This window comes from Coenobita brevimanus, chromosome 68, assembly GCF_032717465.1.
Source record: "Coenobita brevimanus isolate Jiangsu-jjx chromosome 68, ASM3271746v2, whole genome shotgun sequence".
NCBI classification, from domain to species: Eukaryota; Metazoa; Arthropoda; class Malacostraca; order Decapoda; family Coenobitidae; genus Coenobita; species Coenobita brevimanus.
Window position 1 is genome coordinate 30,203,675 of NC_137021.1, and position 24,511 is coordinate 30,228,185.

General features: G+C 43.5%; 1 protein-coding gene across 3 annotated transcripts; it reads right to left on the reverse strand.

Moving 5' to 3' along the window:
• Positions 1-760: 760 nt before the first annotated feature.
• On the reverse strand, positions 761-23,763 carry LOC145405770 (uncharacterized). 3 transcript variants are annotated; one of them, XM_080277002.1, is made up of 9 exons: positions 23,737-23,763; positions 15,741-15,813; positions 14,275-14,496; positions 13,359-13,517; positions 11,287-11,513; positions 5,069-5,177; positions 3,684-3,799; positions 1,355-1,484; positions 761-1,043 (listed from the first exon to the last, which is right to left on the reverse strand). In XM_080277002.1, exons 2-9 carry the CDS (start codon positions 15,775-15,777, stop codon positions 952-954), a joined length of 1,092 nt encoding a protein of 363 aa, XP_080133128.1. In that variant the 5' UTR covers positions 15,778-15,813; positions 23,737-23,763; the 3' UTR covers positions 761-951. The 3 variants fall into 3 exon arrangements, with proteins under 3 accessions (XP_080133128.1, XP_080133129.1, XP_080133130.1); XM_080277003.1 differs by having other exon boundaries at positions 23,683-23,750; XM_080277004.1 differs by lacking the exon at positions 23,737-23,763 and adding an exon at positions 23,304-23,367.
• Positions 23,764-24,511: the final 748 nt, after the last annotated feature.

Sequence of the window (24,511 nt, forward strand, 5' to 3'; positions counted from 1 at the left end):
TGTGTATTTTTTACCCCCTGGCGCGAGGAAGCAACCCATCACTACCACCACCCTACTGCCCCGTCCCTTCACACTAAGGTTGACAGTAAGGTACCTTTGCCGTGCTTCGAACCAAGGGAGATTTATGTACTATGTTTTTTTACTGTAACCGTGATGCCCTTGAGTACTGGTATGATATTTATATTCTATCTATCTAAATATAGCCAGATCCCATAATACCGCAAGGGGTGGCCGTATGGCTTTGAGTTAGTTGTATTACAGGGAGTGACACTAACCTTCCGCCAACCCACTTGCTGACATACAGGGAACACGTGTGGGTTGGTTATATGGTTACCACCCTGCGCCATAAATGTTTTCCTGGCTTACAGGAAACCATTAAGGTTGTCACTCAATGTAATGCCACCTGAAAACAAACGTAATAAAGGGCGACAGAAAAGAAGAGGAAAAAAGGAAGAGAGGAGGATAAACACAGGAAAAGAATGAAGATCAAGGAAGAAGTAGGCAGCACTACATCAAGTGAGTGAATGATGGTCGCCACCACCCACCACCATGTTCGTATTGATCCATAATTTTGCATCTATATCGTACAATTACTCGGTCAAATAACAGTTAAAAAATACACACCCATTATGTGACGACCATTCTGTTTATTGATCACCTGCCACTAGTAACAGTCTGTTATCAGGGTTGTACTGTTTAAACTCATGCATTTTAATTAAAAGTATTCTTATTTATTCAGACAATATATTAACGAGAGGGATTCTGTGTGTGTGTGTGTGTGTGTGTGTGTGTGTGTGTGTGTGTGTGTGTGTGTGTGTGTGTGTGTTTACAGCAGCACAAGGCACAATGGAAGGTGGGTATTACTGTCGAAGTGGTTATATATAAAGTTGTTCCGGGTATTGGTGTCGAGGTGGTGGCATGTGAAGTTGTGTGACGTGTAGGATCGCTGGGTTATTTTAGTAGGTGCAGAAGGGTGGGGGAGAGCAGCAGTAAGGTGAGGGAAGACAACGACGCCAAAGATCCGTCATTACCATCATCAGTAACTGTTGGGGAAATAATGAGTTTAGGAATTATTATCACTATCATTATTATTATAATCACTATCATCATCAATACAACAACCACCACCATCATCGCCACCACCACCACCACCAACATCGTCATCACCATCATCACCACTACCATCATTATCATCATCATTTCTACCATCATCAATACCACCACCACCACCATCATCGTCATCATCATCATCACCACACACACACACACACACACACACACACACACACACACACACACACACACACACACACACACATTTCCTGCAACAACTAAAATACACGCATCTACTCACCACACGTCAGCGTAGCCAGGTAATCAGCTTCCGGTTCAGGTGACCACGTGAGATTGGAACGATGGCAGAGAAATACCAGGTCATCTACATCACCCTCTGCACGAAACCCCTCCTTGCAGTTCACCTCAGCCTGCGAGCACATGTACAGCAGTGCTTTATATGTACTCATAACATTACATCTAGTTCATGGCAATCCCTGGAATCGTTGTACCGTAATGTTTATAAAGGCTCCAAAATGCATGCATCGGCCTTGGTCACCTACTGGCGGCTCTCCATGTTCCTCAATCTCTGGCAGCCTCCCTATTCAGTCCTTTTTTCCTCCACGCCGCTCAATCTCTGGGAGGCTCACTATTCAGCCCCTTATCCCTGAAGTCACACTATATGACCTCGTCACAGGTCTTTTTCGGTCTGCCTCTCACAACCCTACCCCCGACGTTCACACTTCTCACTTTCCGCACCCAATTGTCATCCTCCATCATTTCCACACACCCAACCATCTCAATCTACCCCTCTTAATCACACCAATACACTCCAGTCCTATAAAAACCATCTCAGTCTACCTCTCTGCATCACAGCACCAATACGTTCCAGTTCCATCCATACCAACTCAGTTTACCCCACCCCATCACAGCAACAATACTCTCCAGTCCCATCCAAACCATCTCAGTTTACCCCTCCTCATCACAGCACCAATTCACTCCAGTCCCACCCACACCATCTCAGTTTACCCCTCCTCATCACAGCACCAATACACTCCAGTCCCCATACAGACTGCCTCAATCTACCCCTTCTCGTCACAGCACCAATACACTCTAGTCCCATCCAAAGCATCTCAATCTACCCCTCCTCATCACAGGACCAATACACTTCAGTCCCATCGAAACCATCTCAATCTACCCCTCCTAATCACAACACCAATATACTCCAGTCCCATGAAAACCATCTCCATCTACCCCTCCTCATTACAGGACCAATACACTCCAGCCCCATCCAAACCATCTCAGTTTACCCCACCTCATCACAGCACAAATACACTCCAGTTCCATCCAAACCATCTCAGTTTATCCTTCATCATCGCAGCACCAATACACTCCAGTTCCATCCAAACCATCTCAGTTTATCCCTCATCATCGCAGCACCAATACACTCCAGTTCCATCCAAACCATCTCAGTTTATCTCGCATCATCGCAGCACCAATACACTCCAGTTCCATCCAAACCATCTCAGTTTATCACTCCTCATCACAGCACCAATACATTCCAGTCCCATACAAACTATCTTAATCTACCCCTCCTCATCACAGCACCAAAAACACTCCAGTCCCATGAAAACCATCTCAATCTACCCTTTGTCATCACAGCACCAATACAGTAATACATATTCTTCATAACATACATGAAACATTATGAAACATGACTTATGTGACGTTAACACTGTAATTTCTTCAATCTCAGGACATTTTTCTTGTTTATGCTTATTACTATCACACTGGTTTTACATTTTTACTTGATATATTGCTGCCTATTTCTTCCTTCACCTTTAGCGTTCTTTGTCTCTCTGTCCTCCTTTCTTCCTATTTCTCACCACCATCCACTCACTTGATGTAGTGCTGCCTACTTCTTCCTTCACCTTTTGCATTCTTTTTTTGTCTGCCCTCCTCTCTTCCCATTGCTCACCATCATCCACTCACTTGATGCAGTGCTGCCTACTTCTTCCTTCACCTCTATCATTATTTTTCTTTGCCCTCTTCTCTTCCTATTTCCCACCATCATCCACTCATTTGATCTAGTGCTGCCTACTTCTTCCTTCACCTTTGGCATTCTTTTTCTGTGTCTGCCTTCCTCTTTTCCCATTTCTCATCACTATCCACTAACTTGATGTAGTGCTACCTACTTCTTCCTTCACTTTTAGCATTCTTTTTCTGTGTCTGTCCTCCTCTCTTTCTGTTTCTCCCATCTTTCCTGTCACTTTTTATTACTCTTCATTCCTTTTCAAGTGGCTTTACACTGAGTGACAACCCTATGTTCTCCCGTAAGCCGGGAAACCATTTACATCGCAGGATGGTAACCATATAATCAACCCATACGTGTTCCCTACGTATCAACAAGTGGGTTGTAGGAGAGTTGGTGACCTTCCCCGTAAAAAAACTAACTCAAAGACGAACGGCTACCCCTTATGGGATTATGGTGTCTGGCTCTAGATAGACAGATAGAGTAATTGACAGATAAAGATAGACAGATAGATAGATAGATAGATAGACAGACAGACAGACAGATAGATAGATAGATAGATAGACAGACAGACAGACAGATAGATAGATAGACTTACCCGAGCCTTACCAAAGACATTTGGTTTGAGTTCATTTCGACACGTCTTTTTCATTCGGTGATACTGCACTGCTTGGTGGCGTTCAAGATTCAGTTCAGGACAGCCGCGTTCAATAACTGCAAAGACACCATTCCTTGTAGTTTCGTATTCTGAGTTACATAGCCGGCTTCGTAGCACTTCTTCCTCAGTGAATTATTCTGCATATTACACCTTAACCTTGTATTACCTAAATCGTTTATATATTGACATGCAAGAGTTAACCGTTACCCCCAGCCCTTCATATAAGCAACAGGTCAGCTCTGGAACCGTCTCCCTTTGTCTGCACTTCCTACTGCCTATTACCTCCAGTCTTTCAAACGAAGTGTGTCCAGGGACCTCGAAATGAATTTAATGGATCTTGAATTTGGCTCTCTGTCATCTTGTTTTTTTCTTGGAGGGAACAGTCTTGCGGGCTCCTGGCCTTTGCTTCCTTCTTACATTAAAAAAAATAAAATAAAAAACGTACAAGAGGTTATTGACGTGCAATGTTCTAAATCAATCACGAAGGAAAAGGTATTACGAATCTACAAAGCCATTAAGACCCATATTCTCGTCGGATGCTCTCTAACACCTCTTCATTAGCGATTTATTTTTGGATAAGACTGGTTAATATCATTTTGCACAGTATATATGCAGAGTATTGTGATATTTCAATGATTTAAATAACAGAAAAGGAGGGCAGGGTATATTAAGCAAAATAAATCGCTTAGGAAAAGGTGTTAGTGAGCTTCCATACCTCATCATTACAATCCTGCTCCACATCTTATCACCACTATCTCATCACACATACCACCATAAACCTTAGGCTCGGAGAGTTCGTTATGTCTCTTGCTTGGCGATTTATCCTGCCTCATCAAATTCCATACCATGCTTTCTCACCCCTATCCATCTTCTTCATCTATTGTGCCTCCTCCCCCCGTCAAAACCACTGCTGGAGAGGGAGGCCTTCACGTGGCACTACTACTACTACTACTACTACTACACTACTGCTGTTACTATTCTTCTACTACTACTACACTATTACTACTACTACTACTACTGCTGCTGCTGATGATGATGATGCTACTACTACTACTACTACTATACTGCTACTATTATTCTACTACTACTGCTACTATACTTCTACTACTGCTATTACTACTACTGCTACTATTGCTACTACACTACTACTACTACTGCTACTGTACTACTGCTACTACTATTCTACTCCCACTACTTCTACAACTACTACTACTGCTACAACAACTACTACTACTACTCTATCTACATCCATAAGCTCTTATCACCACTCTATCAAAATTTTCTCCATGTAATAAGAGAGAGCGAAAGAGAGAGAGCCAACTTACACATGCTATACTGTGTTGAAGCAGACATCAGGTTGATGTAGGTGCCATCATCTTTGGTGACTCCGATATATGTCCTAAATTCGGCGTCCAAGGGCGTATCCTCGCTTATCTGAAGGAAGAGGGCCGAGTGAATAATCATCCCTAAGGCCGGCTACACACGATTAGTCTTTAGCTCTGGTTTAACTGTTCAGGCCAAAACTGCACAGTTAAAACTGAATCCCGCCAGTGTAACCTCAGAGCACAGTTTTTGGTCAACATTATTCAGTAGACGAGATGGACGGAAGTGATGGAGACCTGCTTCTGGCCATTGGTGCTGTAGCGTGTGCTAATAAAAACAGGAGAAAAAAGAGGAAATGCATGAAAGCCTTGTGTAAGAACTGGCTGTTGAAAAGGAGGCAATTTTCTCACATGAGCCAAATGAAGAATTCAAACTAGAAACTGACAACTGGTGCAATTACCTTCGTATGGCAGAGGAAAACTATTCATAACTTTTATCTTCAGTTGCTCCTGTAATTGAAAGAAAGGACACATGTATGAAGAAAGCCATTACTCCCGATGAACGTCTGACTGCTACTCTTAGGTGTTTAGCAACAGGGAAATCCTGTACCAACCTCCAGTAAACAACAGCAGCGATGTCATCACAGGCACTGAGTGAAGTTATATGTAAGACTTGCAGAACTATTTTTACTGTATTAAAAGAGAAATACTTCAAGGTATGGTATTTATTTAGGTATGAAATTGTTTGCAACATAAGAGATTTTACTCAACCTAGTAAAATTAGGTACTCCTGCTATTCTTCATGTAAATGAATATACCGTAAGTGAAACATCAGTGAAAAAAAAAATGTACCCTATTAATACTGAGTGTAAACAGGTACAACTTGAAAAATATATAATTTAGCAGCGTAAATAATGAGAGATATTCTGCAGAAATTTACTCGGGACTGAAGTAGCTAAAATACTTCCTTGTTGTCATTGCACTTGTGGAATTTTGAGAAATATCTTGGATGTTCAGCTGGAATAAAAACGGCTATAACTATCTGCAAATTTACACAGTGTTACCTGATGTTACTCCTAATTATCATTGAATAAAGCAAACATTAGCAGTCGATTAAACATTTACCTTCCTTGAGCCTCTTGATTCTCCTATCTGTCCAAGTTTGAGGTTGATGCACTTGGGGTCTCTTGGTCCATCAAAAAACTCAGCATGTTAACCAGCACAGCCCTGGCAACTTTTGGACCTTAGAAAAGCCGAGACCCGGCAAATTTTCGACCTTGTTTTTTTTTTTCTTCTTTTTTTTCCCTAAAACCTCCGCTTTTGATGAACAACAATGGAAAACAACCTTTGAACTCCTCACCTGGGCCAGGAAATGCGATTTCTTAGTACCTCCTTGGCGAAGGAGTTCTCTATGAAGGCCCACCATGCGCCCTCATGCTCCCTGCCTATGCTGTGGGTAACTGTACCAGATATGCTAAAACTACTAGAGGAACATACAAAGAGGTTTATTACATAGAAACTGGTAAGTCTTACAAGAATATAATAAGTTACATACAGTATTATAGGGTATATAAGCATATTTGTACTGACAGAACACACTGAAATCGGCAACTGATCGCTCACTGTATTGACTGTGTGTATGTCTTTTCAACTTACAATCTACCGTTTCTCACTTTACACAACCGCTAGAATATATTTACAATTATTTACAGTGTCATATAGCGCAACTACACACATCTTTATTAGTAGTGCTGAAGGCTGTGGTACTCTTTGAAACAGAGATCGCTCACTGCACTGACTGTGTGTGTCTCTTTTCCACTTGCACTCTACTGTTTCTAACTTTACACAACCCCTAGAATATATTTACAATGAATTACAATTATTTACAGTGTCATATAGTGCAACTACACACATTATTAGTAGTGCTGAAGGGTGTGGTACTCTTTGAAAAAGGGATGTAAGCATAGTCCTACATCGCACTCAACACACTGGTATCTCATGTCTTTTCTCTGACATGTTGGCCTTGATTTAGAGTACCTGCACACACAGCACTTATGCTGTGGTTAAGCACGGGTCAGTGTTGGGGGAATGGGTTCGGGGAAGTGACGTCCTGAGAGTCGCATGGGAGTCTCTGCGACGGTGTGTGTGCGGTGGCAATGGTGGGGTGTGTCCTCAGCATACTTTGCAGTTATCTCCCTTGCCAGTTCCCTCACACACCCCTCGAAGGTCTCCGAGATGTTCGTGGTCATTGGGTGGAGATAGTGCGCATTGAGGACGGTTATGTCGAGCAGGTGAAAGAATGCTTTTTTGTACCACTTCATCGTCATCCTGGCACAATCCACGCTTGAAATCATGGAGTCAGATTGATCAACCAGCCTCATGTTGATGTTATATGCCATGACTGACTCCGGTTTCCAAACGTGGTGTCTCTTCTCGGTACTGTAATTAATGGACTCCGTGTGGTGAACCAGGGGGCGGTGTACAGTGGACAGGAGGAAGACTTCTTGATTGCGGTTCCAGGCAGTGGCAAGGATATTATTTGCCTTGAAGACCACCTCCTTCTTCTCGAGCTTCCTCTCCATCCTCGGCATGTGGCGACGGTTCCTCTTGATGGTTCCGCACATTCCAGTCTCCTGAAGGTGGAGGTAATGAGCGAGAAGAGGGCCAGTGTACCAGTTGCCAAGCTGCAAGACGTGACAAAGATGACGGTACTGCTCGATCATTGCTTTCACCATGGCCCCTGAGAGTCCTATACTTCGATCTTTTATGATGTCTGTCTGTGTGCCTGTGTACAAAACTATGTCTTGCACATAACCAGTCTAACAATCACACATCACAGAGATCTTGAACCCGAAACAGTGTCTTTTGTTGGGTATATATTGTTTGAAGGAAATGTTCCCTCTCCACAATACGACACTCTCGTCTATGACAAGGTCTCTGAATGGGTAAAATGAGGAGCTGAACTTTTCCACAAGATGATCGAAAACCATACGTATCCTCATTTTATCTGTGTTATTTACGTTGCTTGGGCGATCAGCATCGTAAAAGTGGAGGCAGCTCATTATTTGCTGAAACCTGTTATGACCCATTACCTTATGAAATAATGGTGTGCTGACTAATAGGTTCATAGTCCAGTATGCCTCGATTTATTTTTTTTTCACAATACCCATCAAAAGCACCAGGGCCAAAAATAGTTATATCTCACCTGCACTTACTGGATAATCATACTGCTTGCTGTGCTAGCTCTGGGTCCCTTCACGCTCACTGGCTTGCACCTGACTTTGTTGGTAGGTGTTTGTACTCAAATCTCCTCCACAAACTCAGGGTTAAAAAATAGATGGAAAAAATCCCACCTACAGGGGCCAGCATTCACGCCAGGTAGAGTGTAGCCTGACCTCCAAGGCTCCATGAAGGGGTGATTGATGTGAACAAAATCATTCCCATCTTCCCAGACCCAGGACACGTCTTCTTCATCGTCTTCTCCAACGCCCCCCTCACTGTAGTGGGGAGAAGGTTGGGGAGGGGATGGTGGTGGTGCAGGTTGGGGAGGTGGAGAGTGGCGTCCTTCCCCATTTGCACTCTTCTTCCCTCTCCCTTTTCCCTTCCCCTTCCTCTCTCCCTTCCTTTTGCTTCCCCTCCTCACCGCTCACGGTTGTTGGGAGGAAGCGCGGGAAGAAACTGGGGAGAAGAATGGAAGTGGCTGAACGTGGGATGTGCTGGGGTCACCGTATGAGGTGCTGGGCTATGGTTTCTCCCCACGTGGTCGCCCAGGTGCGGCCTGCCTTCCCCAACCGCTCTCACTTTCTCCCATCTGCCTGCCCCCAACACTCACTTTCACTACCCACCTTTCCCCCAACACTTTCATTTTCCCCAAACATAGAAATAAGGGTTGACTTTACACTTCTGGGGACTCATTTGCCACCTCCCCATGGGGAAATCCTTTCTTTTCCCAACCAGGAATGCTTACGACATCCTTCCTCCTCGTCCTCGTCATCACTCGCATCTTCGTTTTGAAGCAGGAGAGAGTCTTGTGAACGTGCATGGGGTGTGGGAGGTCCTTCCCTAGCCCTGTGGTACCCCAAATATTTCACCTTTCTTGGGGAAGGCACCTCCTCATCACTACTACTGGATACTTCCTCAGGCAGCATGTAACCTTTGTCTTGGACATTGTCATCAAGTGGGGAATCACTACTACCTATAAAGGTGTCCAGTAGAGTTTGTATAGCCTTGTCAGAAAGACCTCGGCATGCCATGTCCGTCTCTGGTCAGTGCAGGTAACAGAGTGACGAGCGTGCACCCCGCGCGGGTCATGTGGGGTTAACTTGGGTCGCTGTCTGGTGGCAGGTAAAGGAATGTCTGCCATGCGTGCAGGTTGCTGGTTCCTTGAAAAATGTGGCTGTGACAGAGTTTGCAATTGCAGGACGTTAATTCACGTCTCCAGGACTAACCATGACAAAATGTCAGGATATATAGTTTATTCACGTATCCAGGGCTGTGCAGGTTAAAGTACCACAGCCTGGTAGTTTATACAGTATATTGTCAGCACTTGCCTCAGACTTATTAGAATCTGACAATTTCTTTAGTTCCTCTCTGTAGGCACTTCTTAGGTTGTTTATTTTTTTTCACAACTATATCTCTGTCAGCCTCTGGATCAACTTCTTTCATCTTTTCAATGAGTTTCTCATAAGCTAATCGTTTTTGGTCTCTATCACAGTAGTTTTTACTCCTAATTTTCCAGAGAACACTAATATGCTCTGTATAGTTCAATAAATTCCACCATAAATGCCCTTGAAAAACTGTCCATGTCAGAAACCTTACCACAACTGACGCCGCATGTGGACTGGGCAAACTTTCAAATTTGTCTCCGTGCACTCCAGTTAAAACAGGTATGTCATGTCTCCATGGATATCTGTACATGGATGCGGTTATGAAGGAGATGCAGGGTAGGGCAGCGGATGTTGGAGTGGCCCTAGTGAGAGAGGGCAGTGTTTGGAAACTCCCTGTACTGTTGTTTGCAGATGTGTTCTTATGTGAAGACGAAGGGGAGCTGCAAGGCTTGATGGATGAGTTTGGGAGAGTGTGTAAGAAACGGAATCTAAACGTGAATATAGGGAAGAGTAAAGTTATGGTCTTCGAGAGAGGTGAAGTCAGTGATTGAATAGTAAGGCTGGATGAGGAGGAAATGGAAAATGTGAGTGCATTTAAGTACTTGGGTAGTGTGATGAGTAAGGATGGAAGTTTAAAGAGTGAAGTGCTTGAAAGGGTGGAACAAGGAAGAAGGGTTGCTGGTTCCTTGAAAGCGTTGATAAGAAACAGGGAAATGAGCATGGAAGTGAAAACATTACTATATGACAGTATTGTGATACCAACTCTAATGTATGGAAGTGAAGCTTGGACACTGTTGGAGGGACAGAAGTCAAGAGTGAGGGCTGTGGAAATGAGTTATTTGAGAGGAGCACGTGAGTCACATGGAGAGACAGATTGACAAATGAGGAAGTGAAGGATCGTTGTGGTGTGGGTGTGGATATGATAGGAAGCGTTAGAAGAAACACACTGAGGTGGTTTGGCCATGTGGACAGGATGGAGAGTCAGAGACTAACGAGCAGAGTGTATGTGAGTGAGGTGGAGGGGGGGAGGGAAGGGGGAGGCCAAGGATGAGATGGAGTGGAGAGGTATATGAGAGAGGGGTGTGTGAGCTGGGAGCAGGGCAGTGAAATGGCGGGTGACTGGGCGACATGGAGGAGATTTTTTTGTGACCACCCATTACAGGATTAAGGCGTCTGGCAATAGATAGATAGACAGACGCTCCAGTTCAACGGTGCAGTTCAAATCTGCGCAGTTAAGTTTTCTGTCATTGACGGATATCGTTCAGGCCAGGACTTTGATTTGCACAGTTAAATCTGTGTAGATAATTCCTCATTCACACGTTTCGTTTTAACTGTGCAGTTTTGGCCTGCCTAACTGGAGCAAAAATCTGAGCACGTCTAGCCAGCCTAAGACCTTCTCCATAAAAATTTATTCTTGCCTCAAACTACGGCGTGAGATTTTTGTCCCCTGTACTCTTGTGAGGATTCCAAGTGCCTCTTCTTTAGCTATTTAGTCTGCCTGAAACCGTGAGATTAATGCCCCCGTATCCTTCATCATCATCAACAACAATAACAATAACAGCAACAACAACAACAACAACAACAATAATAATAATCATAACAACACTAACTCACCTTAAAATTAATATCATCATAAGCGTAAGCAGTCGACTTGTTTGCATATACGGTCTTTTTCCACTGCGAATCCTTCACTTCGTCGTAAAATCCCCCTCGCGAATTAGCGTACATGCCGGCGCGTGCTGTGGGTGGCGGGAAAATGGCAGGGTATTCGAAACCGCTAACGTACATGCACTCCGCTTTGTTTGCGTAGTTCTTGGAACTCTGGTGCCCTGATGTTCTGTCTGGAAAAGCATCAAAAATAAAAATTTTAACAGTTCTGCACGCCTATGGTTCTTTCACTCTAACTTGCCAGGAATTTTAGCTTATTTTAACTCAATGGCCGAATAAAACAATACTAAGCCCCTACATCTTTTCCATAGCACTTCTTCGTGACCAGGACCAAGGAAAACGATATAGTATTCGAAACTGCTCACGGACATGCACTCTCATTTGTTGCAGTAGCACCTGGAAATGCAGTGTGCTGGTGTGATGTCTGGTAAAGCGTTAAAAAAAAAAAAAAAAAAAAAGTTATGACAAGTGTGTGATGGGAAACGCGAGACTGAGACAGATTTATTTCTGGCCGGCTTCACCCAAAGGCTTCTTTAGGGGAATTATTTCACTTGGGCTGACCTGACCTTACGACCTGCGGGAAACTGATTGATCCATTCTCTTCCTTTCTCGAACCTGTCAACTTGGGCTCCCATGTGTAACTAAATCATGTCACCTGTCCGTTTGTTGTTGTTTGTGGTTATGTACAGAGCCTCCAAAACTTTTCTGTGTTCTAGCTACACCCCTTTCCAGCACTACTGCATCTTTCCATCTCGGTAGGTGGCCTTTATCGTCTATATGGTTAACCAGGGTGCTAGTTGTGCGATATTTTATATGTGCTCTGTGTTCTTTTAACCTGGTATCTAGAGAAAGACACACACACACACACACACACACACACACACACACACACACACACACGAAGACCCCCTGCTTGTGTCTCCATAGTACCATAGATTACAACCACCACGCGGAATTCAATACTCTACACTTTTCTCACTGGAGGAGGCTTTTCCTTTCTTTCTTATAAGGTGGTTGATATTTTTGCCCTCTGAATTTATAATGTTGATGTTGGTAGGCGTAATATTATCTCAAGACCTATAATTAGGTCAGAATTGGGTACTGTTCTGTATTCCACTTCTTTCTTTTCCACACTTGCCCTTTGATTCCATAAGCTTTCTTTCTCTTAATGAGATTAAAAGACCCGTCACCCTAATTTTTCAAACACATTCCTTAAACATCTAGCCCTATGATACACTCAATCCCTACCCCAGATACTATTCAATCCCTACACCAGACTTGGCCCTAAGATACACACAATTCCTACCTCAGACTTGGCCCTAAGATACACACAATTCCTACCCCAGACTTGGCCCTGGCATCATGGACACTGAAATAATTAAGTCATCTTTGTTGGTTGGTGTCCTGTATACTATAAATTTTGCTTCACTTTCAGATCTTAATAATAGTGCATCTGGGAACAGTATTTTTCCACTGCTATCATCTTCTACGGTGAACTGTATTTTCTCACTGACGTGGTTTCATTTTCCCAGCAAGAGTGATGTTAATGTTCCCATGCGTGATCACTTGTATTTCGTTGATTAAGACACGAAACTGAGGTACTTATCGTTTTCTCGTGTTTCCATATAAAGGGACGCCAATCGCCATCACTGAATTTTTTTATTATTATTCCCCCGAGCTAGACCTAACGCCATCACTAGACCCCATCACTAGACCAAGTACTGAGCCAACTGCCATGCCCTCGTGTTGACGCTATTCTTCATTATTGAATTGAAAGGTGCCAAATCTTAGGCATGCAGACGCGAGGTTCATGAAATCACATTTTCTGACTGGTAACTCATTCTCACTTATTAGATCTGCAACAGTACCTTTTCCACTCACTAAAGCTCTCTGTATATTTAAGTTTGAAACGCATGACTTGACAACATGAGAAGTTACCCAGTTTTCAATTTCCTCTTCACGTTTTTGGCTAGATTAATTTTCAGAGATTATATTTAAATTTGAAATGCATGACTTACCAACGATGAGAAGCTGCCATTTCTCATTTTCCTCTCTCTCTCCGCCGGTGAGGGTGACGGCGCAGGAGTAGTACCCAGCCAGGTCGTAGCTCAGTGTTGTCAATTCCAGCGATTCGTCATCTCGGGTTAAATTGACAGCATCTCTGAGTTTTCCAGTTGCTGAGGGTAAAAAGGGGGAATTTTTAATCTCTATGCTACGAAGAGAGAGAGAGAGAGAGAGAGAGAGAGAGAGAGAGAGAGAGAGAGAGAGATGAAAGCCTCATTGTAATGCAGTGGGTGAGTGTTTGGGTAGCAATAGTAGTAGTAGTAGTAGTAGTAGTAGTAGTAGTAGTGGTGGTGGTGGTGGTGGTAGCAGTCATAGTAGTAGTAGTAGTAGTAGTAGTAGTACTGTTGTTGTAGTCCCAGGTTCATCTGAAATGTGAACCCAGTGGAGTGCAAGCTGAAGTTGTCCTCCTGCAGTCCACCATCTTCCTTTTGGGGGATAGGGAGGGAACTGAGGGACGTTTGTATAACCGGGTAGTGGAGCCACCGTGTTACATCAGTGCCACCACATGAAGGCGTCCCTCTAAATCACCACAAGGGTCTCGTAACAACGTTAGTAACTACGAACAAGCTGATTTACTTTAATGGCTTATTCTCTTTTGTTACCAGATATTATCTACTTAAGTAGAGGCGTTTCGTAATTTATGTACTTATTTTTAGTCTTTAACTATCCTCTGTTTACTTTAACCTGACCTAAGACTGCCATTTCACCACTGTATTGTCTTAATCCCTCACTAAGCTACGGGAAAGAAGTTCCAAAAGGACGATAATCTGGGCCAAGTTAATGTATAAACACTCCGGTTCAAAAGCCCAATCTAATCTAACCAAATTTGTAAAAAAAAATATCAAGACTGACGATTTGAAGCCCCTGTACCTTCACTCGTAGCTTCGGGTTGCCATTCAAATGTTCCCACCTTCTGATAGCCCCGCCAAAGACTCCACGAAACTTTAGCCACCACTTCGTTATCTGCCAGCGTATAGGGACACTCGAGGATGTTAGTCCCTGGCTTGGGGTCGGCTTTGTAGGTAATGTAGGTTCTGTTGTTGAAGAGCCGAACTGGGCCCACATCCAATGCCGAACACACCACAGCATAACCTGAAATTAAAGTGCGCTGTTGCTTTCATCATTATCAACATCATGATCATTATCATCATCACCATCCAGTGTCGAATACATAGCCTACAATAAAAGCGCTTTGTCTTCTTCACCAGTATCGTCACCATCATCATCAATGTATCGAACGGTTGTTTGCGTTGGTCTTGGTCACCTAATTGCGGCTCTCCACTCTCTTCGGTCTCTGGCAGCCTCCCTATTTAGTCCTTTATCCCTGAGATCACACTCTATGACCTCGTCTCAGGTCTTTTTCGGTTTGCCTTTTGCAACCCTACCCCAAACATTCACGTTTCTCACCATCGCACCAAACATACCCAGACCATCTCAACATACCCATCATCATCATAACACCAATATGTTCGTCCAATCCTTCCTCTCAACTCTTCATTCGCAATCTTAACCTACACCCCCCCCCCCAACCTCCCCAGGCCTCGCATTCATGGACGCACGACATATCCACCTAATCACTGTCATTCTGTCCGTTTGAGCGTACGAATATCCTCTTCCTGTACTACCAAGGTCTCACTACCATACAGCATTACACTATTAACACATGCTGCATACAAAGATTTCTTAGCACGGAGGGAAAGCCCTCTCAAGGTCATGAGAAATAACTCCCTGAATTTCCGCCAATTACTCCTCACTCTAGCTAGCTACTGTCCCACCTCCAGCACGTCTCCCAAGTAACAAAACTCTTCCACATGGAACAGATCTTGAATCTGGCTCTCTTTTGTATTTTTTTTCTTGGAATGAACGGTTTGCGGGCTCCAGGCCTTTCGTTCTTTCTTCCTTGGAAAAAAAAAAAAAAAAAAAAACACTCAAATGACTCACCAGCAAGTTCAGTCCTTTGACGCCTGTCAATCTCCATCTGCTCTCCCCGACACACTGCACACATGAAATTATCATGCAGTCTACCTCTAATACCAGTACATCTCTCATGCACCCACTTATCACAGACACTGCACATGACGTAGTTACTGCCCACAACCTTGTGGCATACTGCACATGGCCACTATCCCTCTTCTTTGACATTACTGTCATCAGCCCTAGATATCACTTTTGTTTTATCCACATTTACTCTCAAACCCTTGTGCTCCATTCTCTCTCTCTCTCTCTCTCTCTCTCTCTCTCTCTCTCTCCTTTTCTTGTATCTCTCCTCTGCCATAATTAAACTTCACTTCATATAATATTGCCAAACGTTGCTTTCTGAAGGTTTTCCTACTTACCCAGGAGGAAGGCAGCGGATGTGAGAGGAGCAGTCATGGTGACGGAGATGGAGGAGGGCAAGGACAATACACCCTGTTAAAAGAAAAATGGAGTGTTTAAAGTTGGCCAATATGGGCATATAGGTAATTTAATTCTGCTTTCACACACCTGCTAAAAAAGGGCGAAAATCTAGGCCAAGATAGGATGAAAGGAGTTAGGTAGAGAGGAAAGAGGGCGTGATCAATATAGGCTTAACCGGATCATTTAGTGTTAATTACCGTGCTACGAGTGGCTTTCTAGGTAGTACTGATTCCCTAACACCTCTTCTTGAGCGATTTATTCTAGAGGACCTCAGTACCCTCGTCTATGCTACTGATGCCAATTAAATAAGCATACGGGTCGCATTCTTCGCAATACTGATGTCGTAATTCTTCTTCCTTGCGATTTACTTTCCATATTATAGATTTTATTTAAAGTGGCATTGTAGACCACGTAGCTCCTCTTGGTTAGCGATTTATTTTGAAATTAACGGGTCATACTTTGGATATCGTACATCTCTCTCTCTCTCTCTCTTTCTGTCTCTGTCTCTCTCTCTCGTATTCTATGTGACGTAGAGACCTCGCGAAATCTTTCTCTTATTAGGTATATATTGCTGATACTGAACAGACTGAGAGAGAGAGAGAGAGAGAGAGAGAGAGAGAGAGAGAGAGAGAGAGAGAGAGAGAATGATTCGCAATACAACCTAATTCCCACTTAGTGCCTGAGGGTAGGGTCGATACACAGGCCATCAGAACAGCAGACTACATATGGTGTCACGGGCTGCAGTCTATGGTCCGTATTGTCGTCGGTTGAAAAAGCTCCCTAACACTTTTTTCAAGCAATTTATTTTGCTTATATCGCCATACTGGAGCTCCCGTTTCATCAGCCCGCAGTAGTTCCTGACCATCCCCCTTTGCTGAACTTTTTCATTGTCTCAGCAACACAGAGAGTAGGCCAGGATGCTCTCCAATACAAGTTTTTCTAAGTATCTACACCAAACTACATGCACGGTACCCACTACACTAGCTTTTCCAAAATTTAAAAAAAAAAAAAATCATGGCTACACAACACAGCCTCGGAGTCCCCGGGGGGTGGGGAGACCATAAATGCCCCCATCTTCCGCCCCTCTCCCGGTGTCGACTTGAGCTGCCTGGAACCACTCTCTGACTCACTTCATTTCTGCAATATTCGTGGCCCTTCCCCTAACTTTCACTCTGTTGAGCACTACCTCTTCTCTAAACCTCACCTTTTTCTAACTGAGACTCAGCTGTCTGAGGCAACTGACAGCAAACCCTTTTCTGTATCCTCGTACTTTCTCTACACTCATTTCAAACCCAAAGGTGGCTGTTGTGTATATATACGGAACGACTTATCTTGCTCTCATGTTCCTGAACTTGATTTTTCTGAATTCTCTACACTCTGCTTCGGCTTTCCTGTCATTCTCTAACTAAATGTATCTGCACTATTTACTTATCTCCTAATTCTACTGACTATCAAAAATTCTTCGACTATCTTACTTCTGCAATGGAACACATTCTATCCATTTCTCCTTTCTCTGAAATCTCCATTCTAGGAGATTTCAATGTTCACCACCACCACTGGGTCTCCTCTCTTTTCACTGATCCACCTGGTGAGCAAGCCTACATCTTTTCTATCCTTAATGACCTAGTGCAGCTTGTACAGCATCCTTCCTACCCGTATCCCTGACCGCCTTGGAAAGAGCTCCAATATACCTGACCTCTTCCTTACAACTAATCCTTCTGCTTACACTCTTAATCTCTTCTTTCCTCTGGGCTCCTCCAATCATAACCTTATCACCGTAACCTATCCTAATGCTCCAGTACGGCCCGCGGACCTCCAAAGAAAAGTCGACTGTGGCATTTTGGAGCTGCGGATTGGGAGGTTCTTTTATTTTCCCTGGAATGATTATTGTTTCCATGGCCGAGAGCCATCTGAGTGTGCCTTGCGCATTACGGAGGTTACTCTCTCGGGCATGGAAGCATACATTCCTTTCTCATATCCTTTGACTAATGCAAGAAAGCCTTGGTTAAATCACACTTGTTCTCTAGCTGTCTGCAACAAGGAGAGGGCCTATAATAGGTACCGGAGCCAACCCACCCCTGAATCACATCATTTTTACCTTTCTGCCCGGAATCGTGCTGTTATTCGCTCTGCTTAAAATAATTTCATTCATACTAAAAGCTCTCAACTTTCCAACTCAAATTCTTCCCACTCCTTCTGGCACCTCGCCAAAAACCTTTCTAACAATTTTATCTCATCATCCTTCTCTCCTCTTTTCTACTCTGATGGCTCTGTAGCTATTTCTTCTACTGATAAAGCAGACCTCTTCACTCAGACTTACTCCTCCAATTCCACCTTGGACGATCTCAGTGCTGTTCCTCCATCACTTCCCCCCTCTGACTTCCTCATGACTGACATTAAAATTTCTTCAGCTGATGTATTTTCTACCATCACAGGCCTTAATAGTAACAAGGCATTTGGGCCTGATTGTTCTCAAGAACTGTGCTTCTGTGCTTACACCCTGCCTAGGCAAACTCTTCCGCCTTTGTCTGACAACTTGTACCTTTCCTTCTTGCTGGATGTTTTTTTTTTTTTTTTGTCCGACTCTGGGCATAGGCTTCACACGCTGCTATCAAGGCCCAGCAGTCCTCCTACATTACCATACACCTCTACATGTCACCACTTCAGCGCTAACACCCACCGTCCATATTGAATACATGCTAGGGCTGTCTCATACAGAACTGGTGTATTGGTATTAGCGGGGGTACTTTTACGACATGTCGGTGGGTCTTCTGGTAGATCAGTAAAGCCTGATTTAATATAATTCAAATCAAACTGTTCCCTGCCCCAGCCGGGATTCGAACCTGGGTCCACTAGGACTGCAGGCCACCTCTCTACCGATTGAGCCACCGCCTGGCTCTCATTCAGCCAGTCCCAAAGAGAGGTGACAATTCCCAGCCCTCTAACTATAGTGCAATTGCTTTAACATCCTTTAACTCAAAAGTTTTTGAGTCAATTCTTAAACGAAAAATTTTAAAGCATCTTTCCTATCACAATATTCTTTCTGATCGTCAGTATGGGTTCCGTCAGGGACGCTCCACTGGCGATCTTCTCACCTACCTTTCAGACACCTGGTCATCGTCCTTTCAGAACTTTGGCGAAAGCTTTGCCATTGCACTTGGCATATCAAAGGCTTTCGATCGAATTGGCATAAATCTTTAATTTCCAAACTGCCCTCTTATGGTTTCTATCCTTCTATCTCTGCCTTCATCTCTAGCTTCCTTTCTGGTCGTTCTATAGGCGCTGTTGTTGACGGCCATTGTTCTTCTAGATCTGTCAACAATGGTGTTCCTCAGGGCTCTGTCCTATCACCAACTCTCTTCCTATTATTCATCAATGATCTTCTGTGCTGTACATCTAACCCTATCCACTCGTACACTGATGACTCCACTCTTCACCTTTCCATTTGGTTCCTGCGACATCCATCTCAACAGTTACTTCAACAAACAAGGGATGAGGCTATGGCACACCTTATGTCTGACTTGGCTCGTATCTCTGAGTGGGGTAAAAATAATCTTGTTGTTTTTAATGCATCAAAGACTCATTCTTACACCTATTAACCTGACAAAATCTTCCACAGGTGTACCCAATAATGTTTAATAATATTCAGCTTAATTCTGCATTATCCTTGAACATGCTTGGGGTTTCATTCAATCGGGACTTATCTTGGAGAGATCATATTACATCCATCCATCCATCATCCAATCCTACATTGTTCGATGAGGAGCGTAGGAGCCCGGAGCTAGGCAGTTGGTTCCGACATTTAAGATGAGTGACCAGCCTCACTCATCCCTGAGTGATATTACATGAGGAATCAACCCCAACCATTTCTTGGATATAAACCTTTAGGCTCAATCCGACTGGAGCGCAATAATTACCCAATAAACCACCAGGTGCCAAAATTGGGTTATATGGTTACCACCCAGCATAGTAAATGGTTTCCTGGTGAAAAGGAAACCATTTGGCTTGTCACTCAGTGTAGAGTCACCCACAGGCAGAAGGAAGAGGAAAGAATGAAGGAAAGACATAAGAGGGAGTGTAAAGTCACCCATAGGCAGAAGGACAAGGAAAGAATGAAGGAAAGAAAAACAGAAGAGGATGGATGGGAAAAAGGATGGAGGAGATTATATCTCTTGTAAAATCTGCATGCAAGAGTTTAGGTGTGCTAAGCTCACTCCGTTCCTTCTTGTCCCAGCACAATTGTTGACTCTATACATGGGTTTTATCCGCCCCTGTGTGAAGTACAACTCGCACGTGTGGAGAGGTTCCCCACATACACCTCATCTCAATACGGTGGAGTCAAAGGCTTTTCGTCTCATTAACTCTCCTTCTCTTACTGGCTCCTTTCAACCTCTGTCTCTTTGCCGCACTGTTGCATCTTTATCTCTTTTCTATCGCTACTTCAATGGTCACTGCTCCTCTGAACTGTCTGCTTGCATTCTTCCACCTCTACGACGGGCGCATAGCACCCGTCTAGCAGCAAACTCTCATCCCTTTTCTGTCTAACTCTCTAATGCATGAGTTAACTGTTACTTCTAGTCCTTCATATATGCAACAGGTCAACTCTGGAACTGTCTCCCTCTGTCTGTATTTCCTGCTTCCTACGATCTCCAGTCTTTCAAACGCAGTGTTTCCAGGCATCTCGAAATTATCGGATCTTGAATTTGACTCTTGTATTTTGTTTTTCTCTTTGAAGGAACAGTTATTGCGGGCTCATGACCTTTGGTTCCTTCTTCCTAGCATAAAAATAAATAAATAAATAATGTGCATAAATAACATACAAAAGGATATTAACCGGCCATATCTGAAAATACAGTAAATAGCTAATGAAGAGGAGTTAGGGAGCTTACCAACGAGAATACGAGCCCTTGGTCTGTATTCTCTTCGGTTAAGGAAGCCCCTACCAGCTCTTCCTTAACGATTTTCTTTTGGAAAATGTTGGTTAATATCATTTATGTATGTTATAAACACAGAGTATGGCGGTATTTGAAGGATTTATATAACACTGAGTATGAGAATAAGGTGCAATAAACAAAATCAATCGCTTAGAAAAATGTGTTAGGGAGCTTCTGTAACCGACGAGGCTAAATTTACACCATTGCAAATCTTGGGTAACTGGAGGAGTTAATTGCCATCCCAGTTCTCAGGACAGTTAGCCCCCCTCCCCCCCAAAAAAAAAGAAAAAGATAAAGGCTCGTTCCTATCTCCGTAATTACAGTATTTGTACACGTAAGTGGAAGCAGCAGGGAAAGCCTCACGAGTCTGGCAACTGTGTCAGCCAAGACGGCCGGGGGAGTGGGGGAGGTTTGGAGGTGGTGGTGGGGTAGTGGAGGGTGTGTGCTGTTGTTTTTGCTGGCAGTGCAGCCTAGCAACACACCGCAGAGTAAAGGTGCTAAAGGTGATATTACACCTGATATAATACCTGCAAATAGTGACATGTATCATTAACCTGGAATAATGCCTAGAACATGTAGCCAAACAAACGTTAATAGAAATAACGAGAACAAGGTGCCCCCCCGCCCCCTCACATTGTTGCCACACCCCCTGGGTCGGGTATCAACTAGCCAGATAAAACTGGAATGAAGGCCACAGCTATGTTTGTACCGTACTTTTACCTTTTGAACATCGTTACCTAGCCATTGTCGCTAATATATGTACAACTCAAACTAATGTAAGAGAAAAACGCTACTGTGTACCAGTGAAGGACATGTAGAAAATATATGGACAACTAAAAGCAGTGAAGATGTGAATCGAAGAGCGTGGGGTGATGGGGGAGGTGTTGTGGGCTTCACGCACCGACCCCAGGCGACCCGCTTATGAGGCGATGCTATGTTATCACTTTTGGCTAGGGCTGATGCTGATGCTGTCGTGCTATAGTGTATTCCTATACTCCTCTGATACTGCGCCACACTCCTGGATGTAATACACCTTACGAATACCTTTGTAGATTATAACATATAGTGTAGCTAATATTATTAAAGGGCGTGTGGCTACACCCACGAATGTATAACCACGGTGCGGCTACACCCACGAATGTATAACCACGGTGTGGCTACACCCACGAATGTATAACCTACGGTGTGGCTACACCCACGATTGTATATAACCACTGCTGTCTGGATGCAACTGTATTGGCTGAAGAAGGTGTGTGGCACGACTCTCCACCTTCTTTTGTTGTACAAGTACTCTGTATACCATTTACAACAATAAATATTTCAAATAAAAATCAATGCCCACTCGGACGGAAATGGCAACCGAAAGATAAGATGACAATGGTTGAGGTGCCGCAAATGACTGCATAATCACGGGAATGTCCGAAGCACTTTCTTCACCTAGGGACTGAAATTTCCCAAGAACTTACCAGCCATGTGATTTAAAATTGTCGCCTGTTTTCGGAATGTTTCAGCCCACTCACGTAGGGCCTCACCTGCCTCATAATCAAAATTTTAAATATCTTTTAAAATTACAGTTGTGACGAACGTGTTATTAGTTGTGTTTGTTTATGGTGTGTGTGTGTGTGTGTGTGTTCGTGAGGTATCAGGGAACGAGTTGTCAAGTCTTTGCTCAAACACGTGAATTGCAAAAAAACATTAATAATAGTTCGTCTCCTATTCCACTGGATTCCATATCTCATTAAGGAAATGTTTACACTTCCCTCCCTAACACCGTTTCTTGAGCAATGTACTCTACTTATTACACTTTACTGTCCTATCGTGAGTTGTACAAATCCTTCTTGAATCATCATCCTCTGCATAAATAACGTACAAATGGATATGAGCCAGCCGTGTCCAAAAATATATCGCTAAGGAAGATGCTAGGACCCAAGACTCTACTTTCGGAGTATTAGACGAAAGTGACACGCAGAAGTGAAATATCAGGCGAACTTGGAGAGAGAGAGAGAGAGAGAGAGAGAGAGAGAGAATGTTAACCTCCATAATGCGACCCATTATTTTTCAGCTCAAATCGCTCGGCAGGAGGTGCCACGTAGTATAATATGCTACTTAAAATACGACCTACAATGTGCCGAATGAGTCGTTATGGATGAGGTGTTACCAAATCAATACCCCTCCCTCTCTCTCCGCTGTCAATATAATGAATAAGCGTGTTATTGAAAGTAATATAAATAGTTAATTCTTTACAAACTGCAGTGGCGTATCCACTTCTTCACAATAATAATAATAATAATAATAATAATAATAACAGTAGTAGTAGTAGTAGCGTACTAGTGGTGGTGGTGGTATTAGTAGTAGTAATGGTGGTTGTGATGGGGCGCGATAGTGGTGGTGGTAGTAATAATAGTAGTGGTAGTAGTGGGGGGGGATGGTGGTAGTAGTAGTAGTAGTAGTAGTAGTAGTAGCAGTAGTAGTAGTAGTAGCAGCAGTAGTAGTAGTAGTAGTAATAATAATAATAATAATAATATTAATAATAATAATAATACAGAAGTTGCTCATCTGGACGTGGACCCGGTGGACTGCAGGCTAAGGCTACACTTCTGTGGCCCCAAATCCTCCTGATGGGGACAGGGAGAGGAGAGAGTGACGCTTGTATCGCGGGGCAGCTCCACCACCCAGTCATATCGGTGCCACCACGTGCAGGCATCCCTCTCTAGCACGTCGAGTGAAGACGTTAAGGAAAGCTATTAAACCCTCCACTTCGAAAAACTATTAAACTGAAGAAAAATAATGTACAGGAAACATGCAAGCACAAAATTATCTCACACTTTACAAGCCCTCAAGGTCAACACGTAAAGGGTTGAAACTATAAAGGCGAAGTTTTTAAATGATGTCCTCGTGCTGAAAACTGTCACTTTTCCTTTGCACAATGGCGAACAGCGAAAATTACCGAAAACTTAGCAACGTCACACTGTAAATAACCGTCAACACCCCCTACACTGACCACACCCTCCCTTCTTCCCGCCACCTCGTCGCCACAGACTGCGGCAACGTTGCAACTCTCTAGCCAGGGTTCCCACTTGCCCGTTGCCATATTTCCCCAGACTGCTTACGTTTCCCTAGATTTGGTCTAAATTCACCAAAAAATTTTCACCAGATATTACATTGCATGCTAGAAAAGGTTCATGAAAATGCAGTTACATTAGAAATCTGTTTACTTCAAAAACTGAGGCACTAGAACATATTTATTTCATGAAAAAAAAAAAAAAAATCAATGAAATGCTGAAGCTGGAGCTGTGGCTACTGTAGCCTCGAATTGAATATTATAAACACGTGACATTATTCATATTCATGTCACTATTTGCACCTCCATCATTCATGACTGCAACACAACTGAGACATCAGCACTAAATTATTACTCAGATCTTAGAATATCATGAAAAAATGACGCTAAGCTCACCACGTGGCCCACACACGTTATACAACACTGACGATGAGAAAGAGCTGCTCAGCTGAAGGCACTCAGTGCAAGTGAGCCGATGGGCAAATCGTCACTGATAACGGATCAATCGTGACTCCTGCGTTTTCATTGGCTGAGATTTTAAATCGGGGAGTGACGTTCTGTCAGCCAGTGAGTACTTTCTACGTGGACGTTTGACGGTTGACTGGTTAGGCGAGATATGTGAAAAGTTAATATTTGAGTGTAGTATTTTATCCCGGCGCCGGTGCGGTTTAAGTGCATATGGACATATTCCCTAAATAATCCCTGGTGTTAAAAA

Coding starts and splice junctions, on each gene's coding strand:
- LOC145405770 (XM_080277002.1), bottom strand. CDS start 15,777: ATGACTGCTCCTCTCACATCCGCTGCCTTCCTCCTGG. Junction 13,518..14,274: donor ACCCGAAGCTACGAGTGAAG/GTACAGGGGCTT, acceptor TTTTACCCTCAG/CAACTGGAAAACTCAGAGAT. Junction 3,800..5,068: donor TTCAACACAGTATAGCATGT/GTAAGTTGGCTC, acceptor GTGTCTTTGCAG/TTATTGAACGCGGCTGTCCT.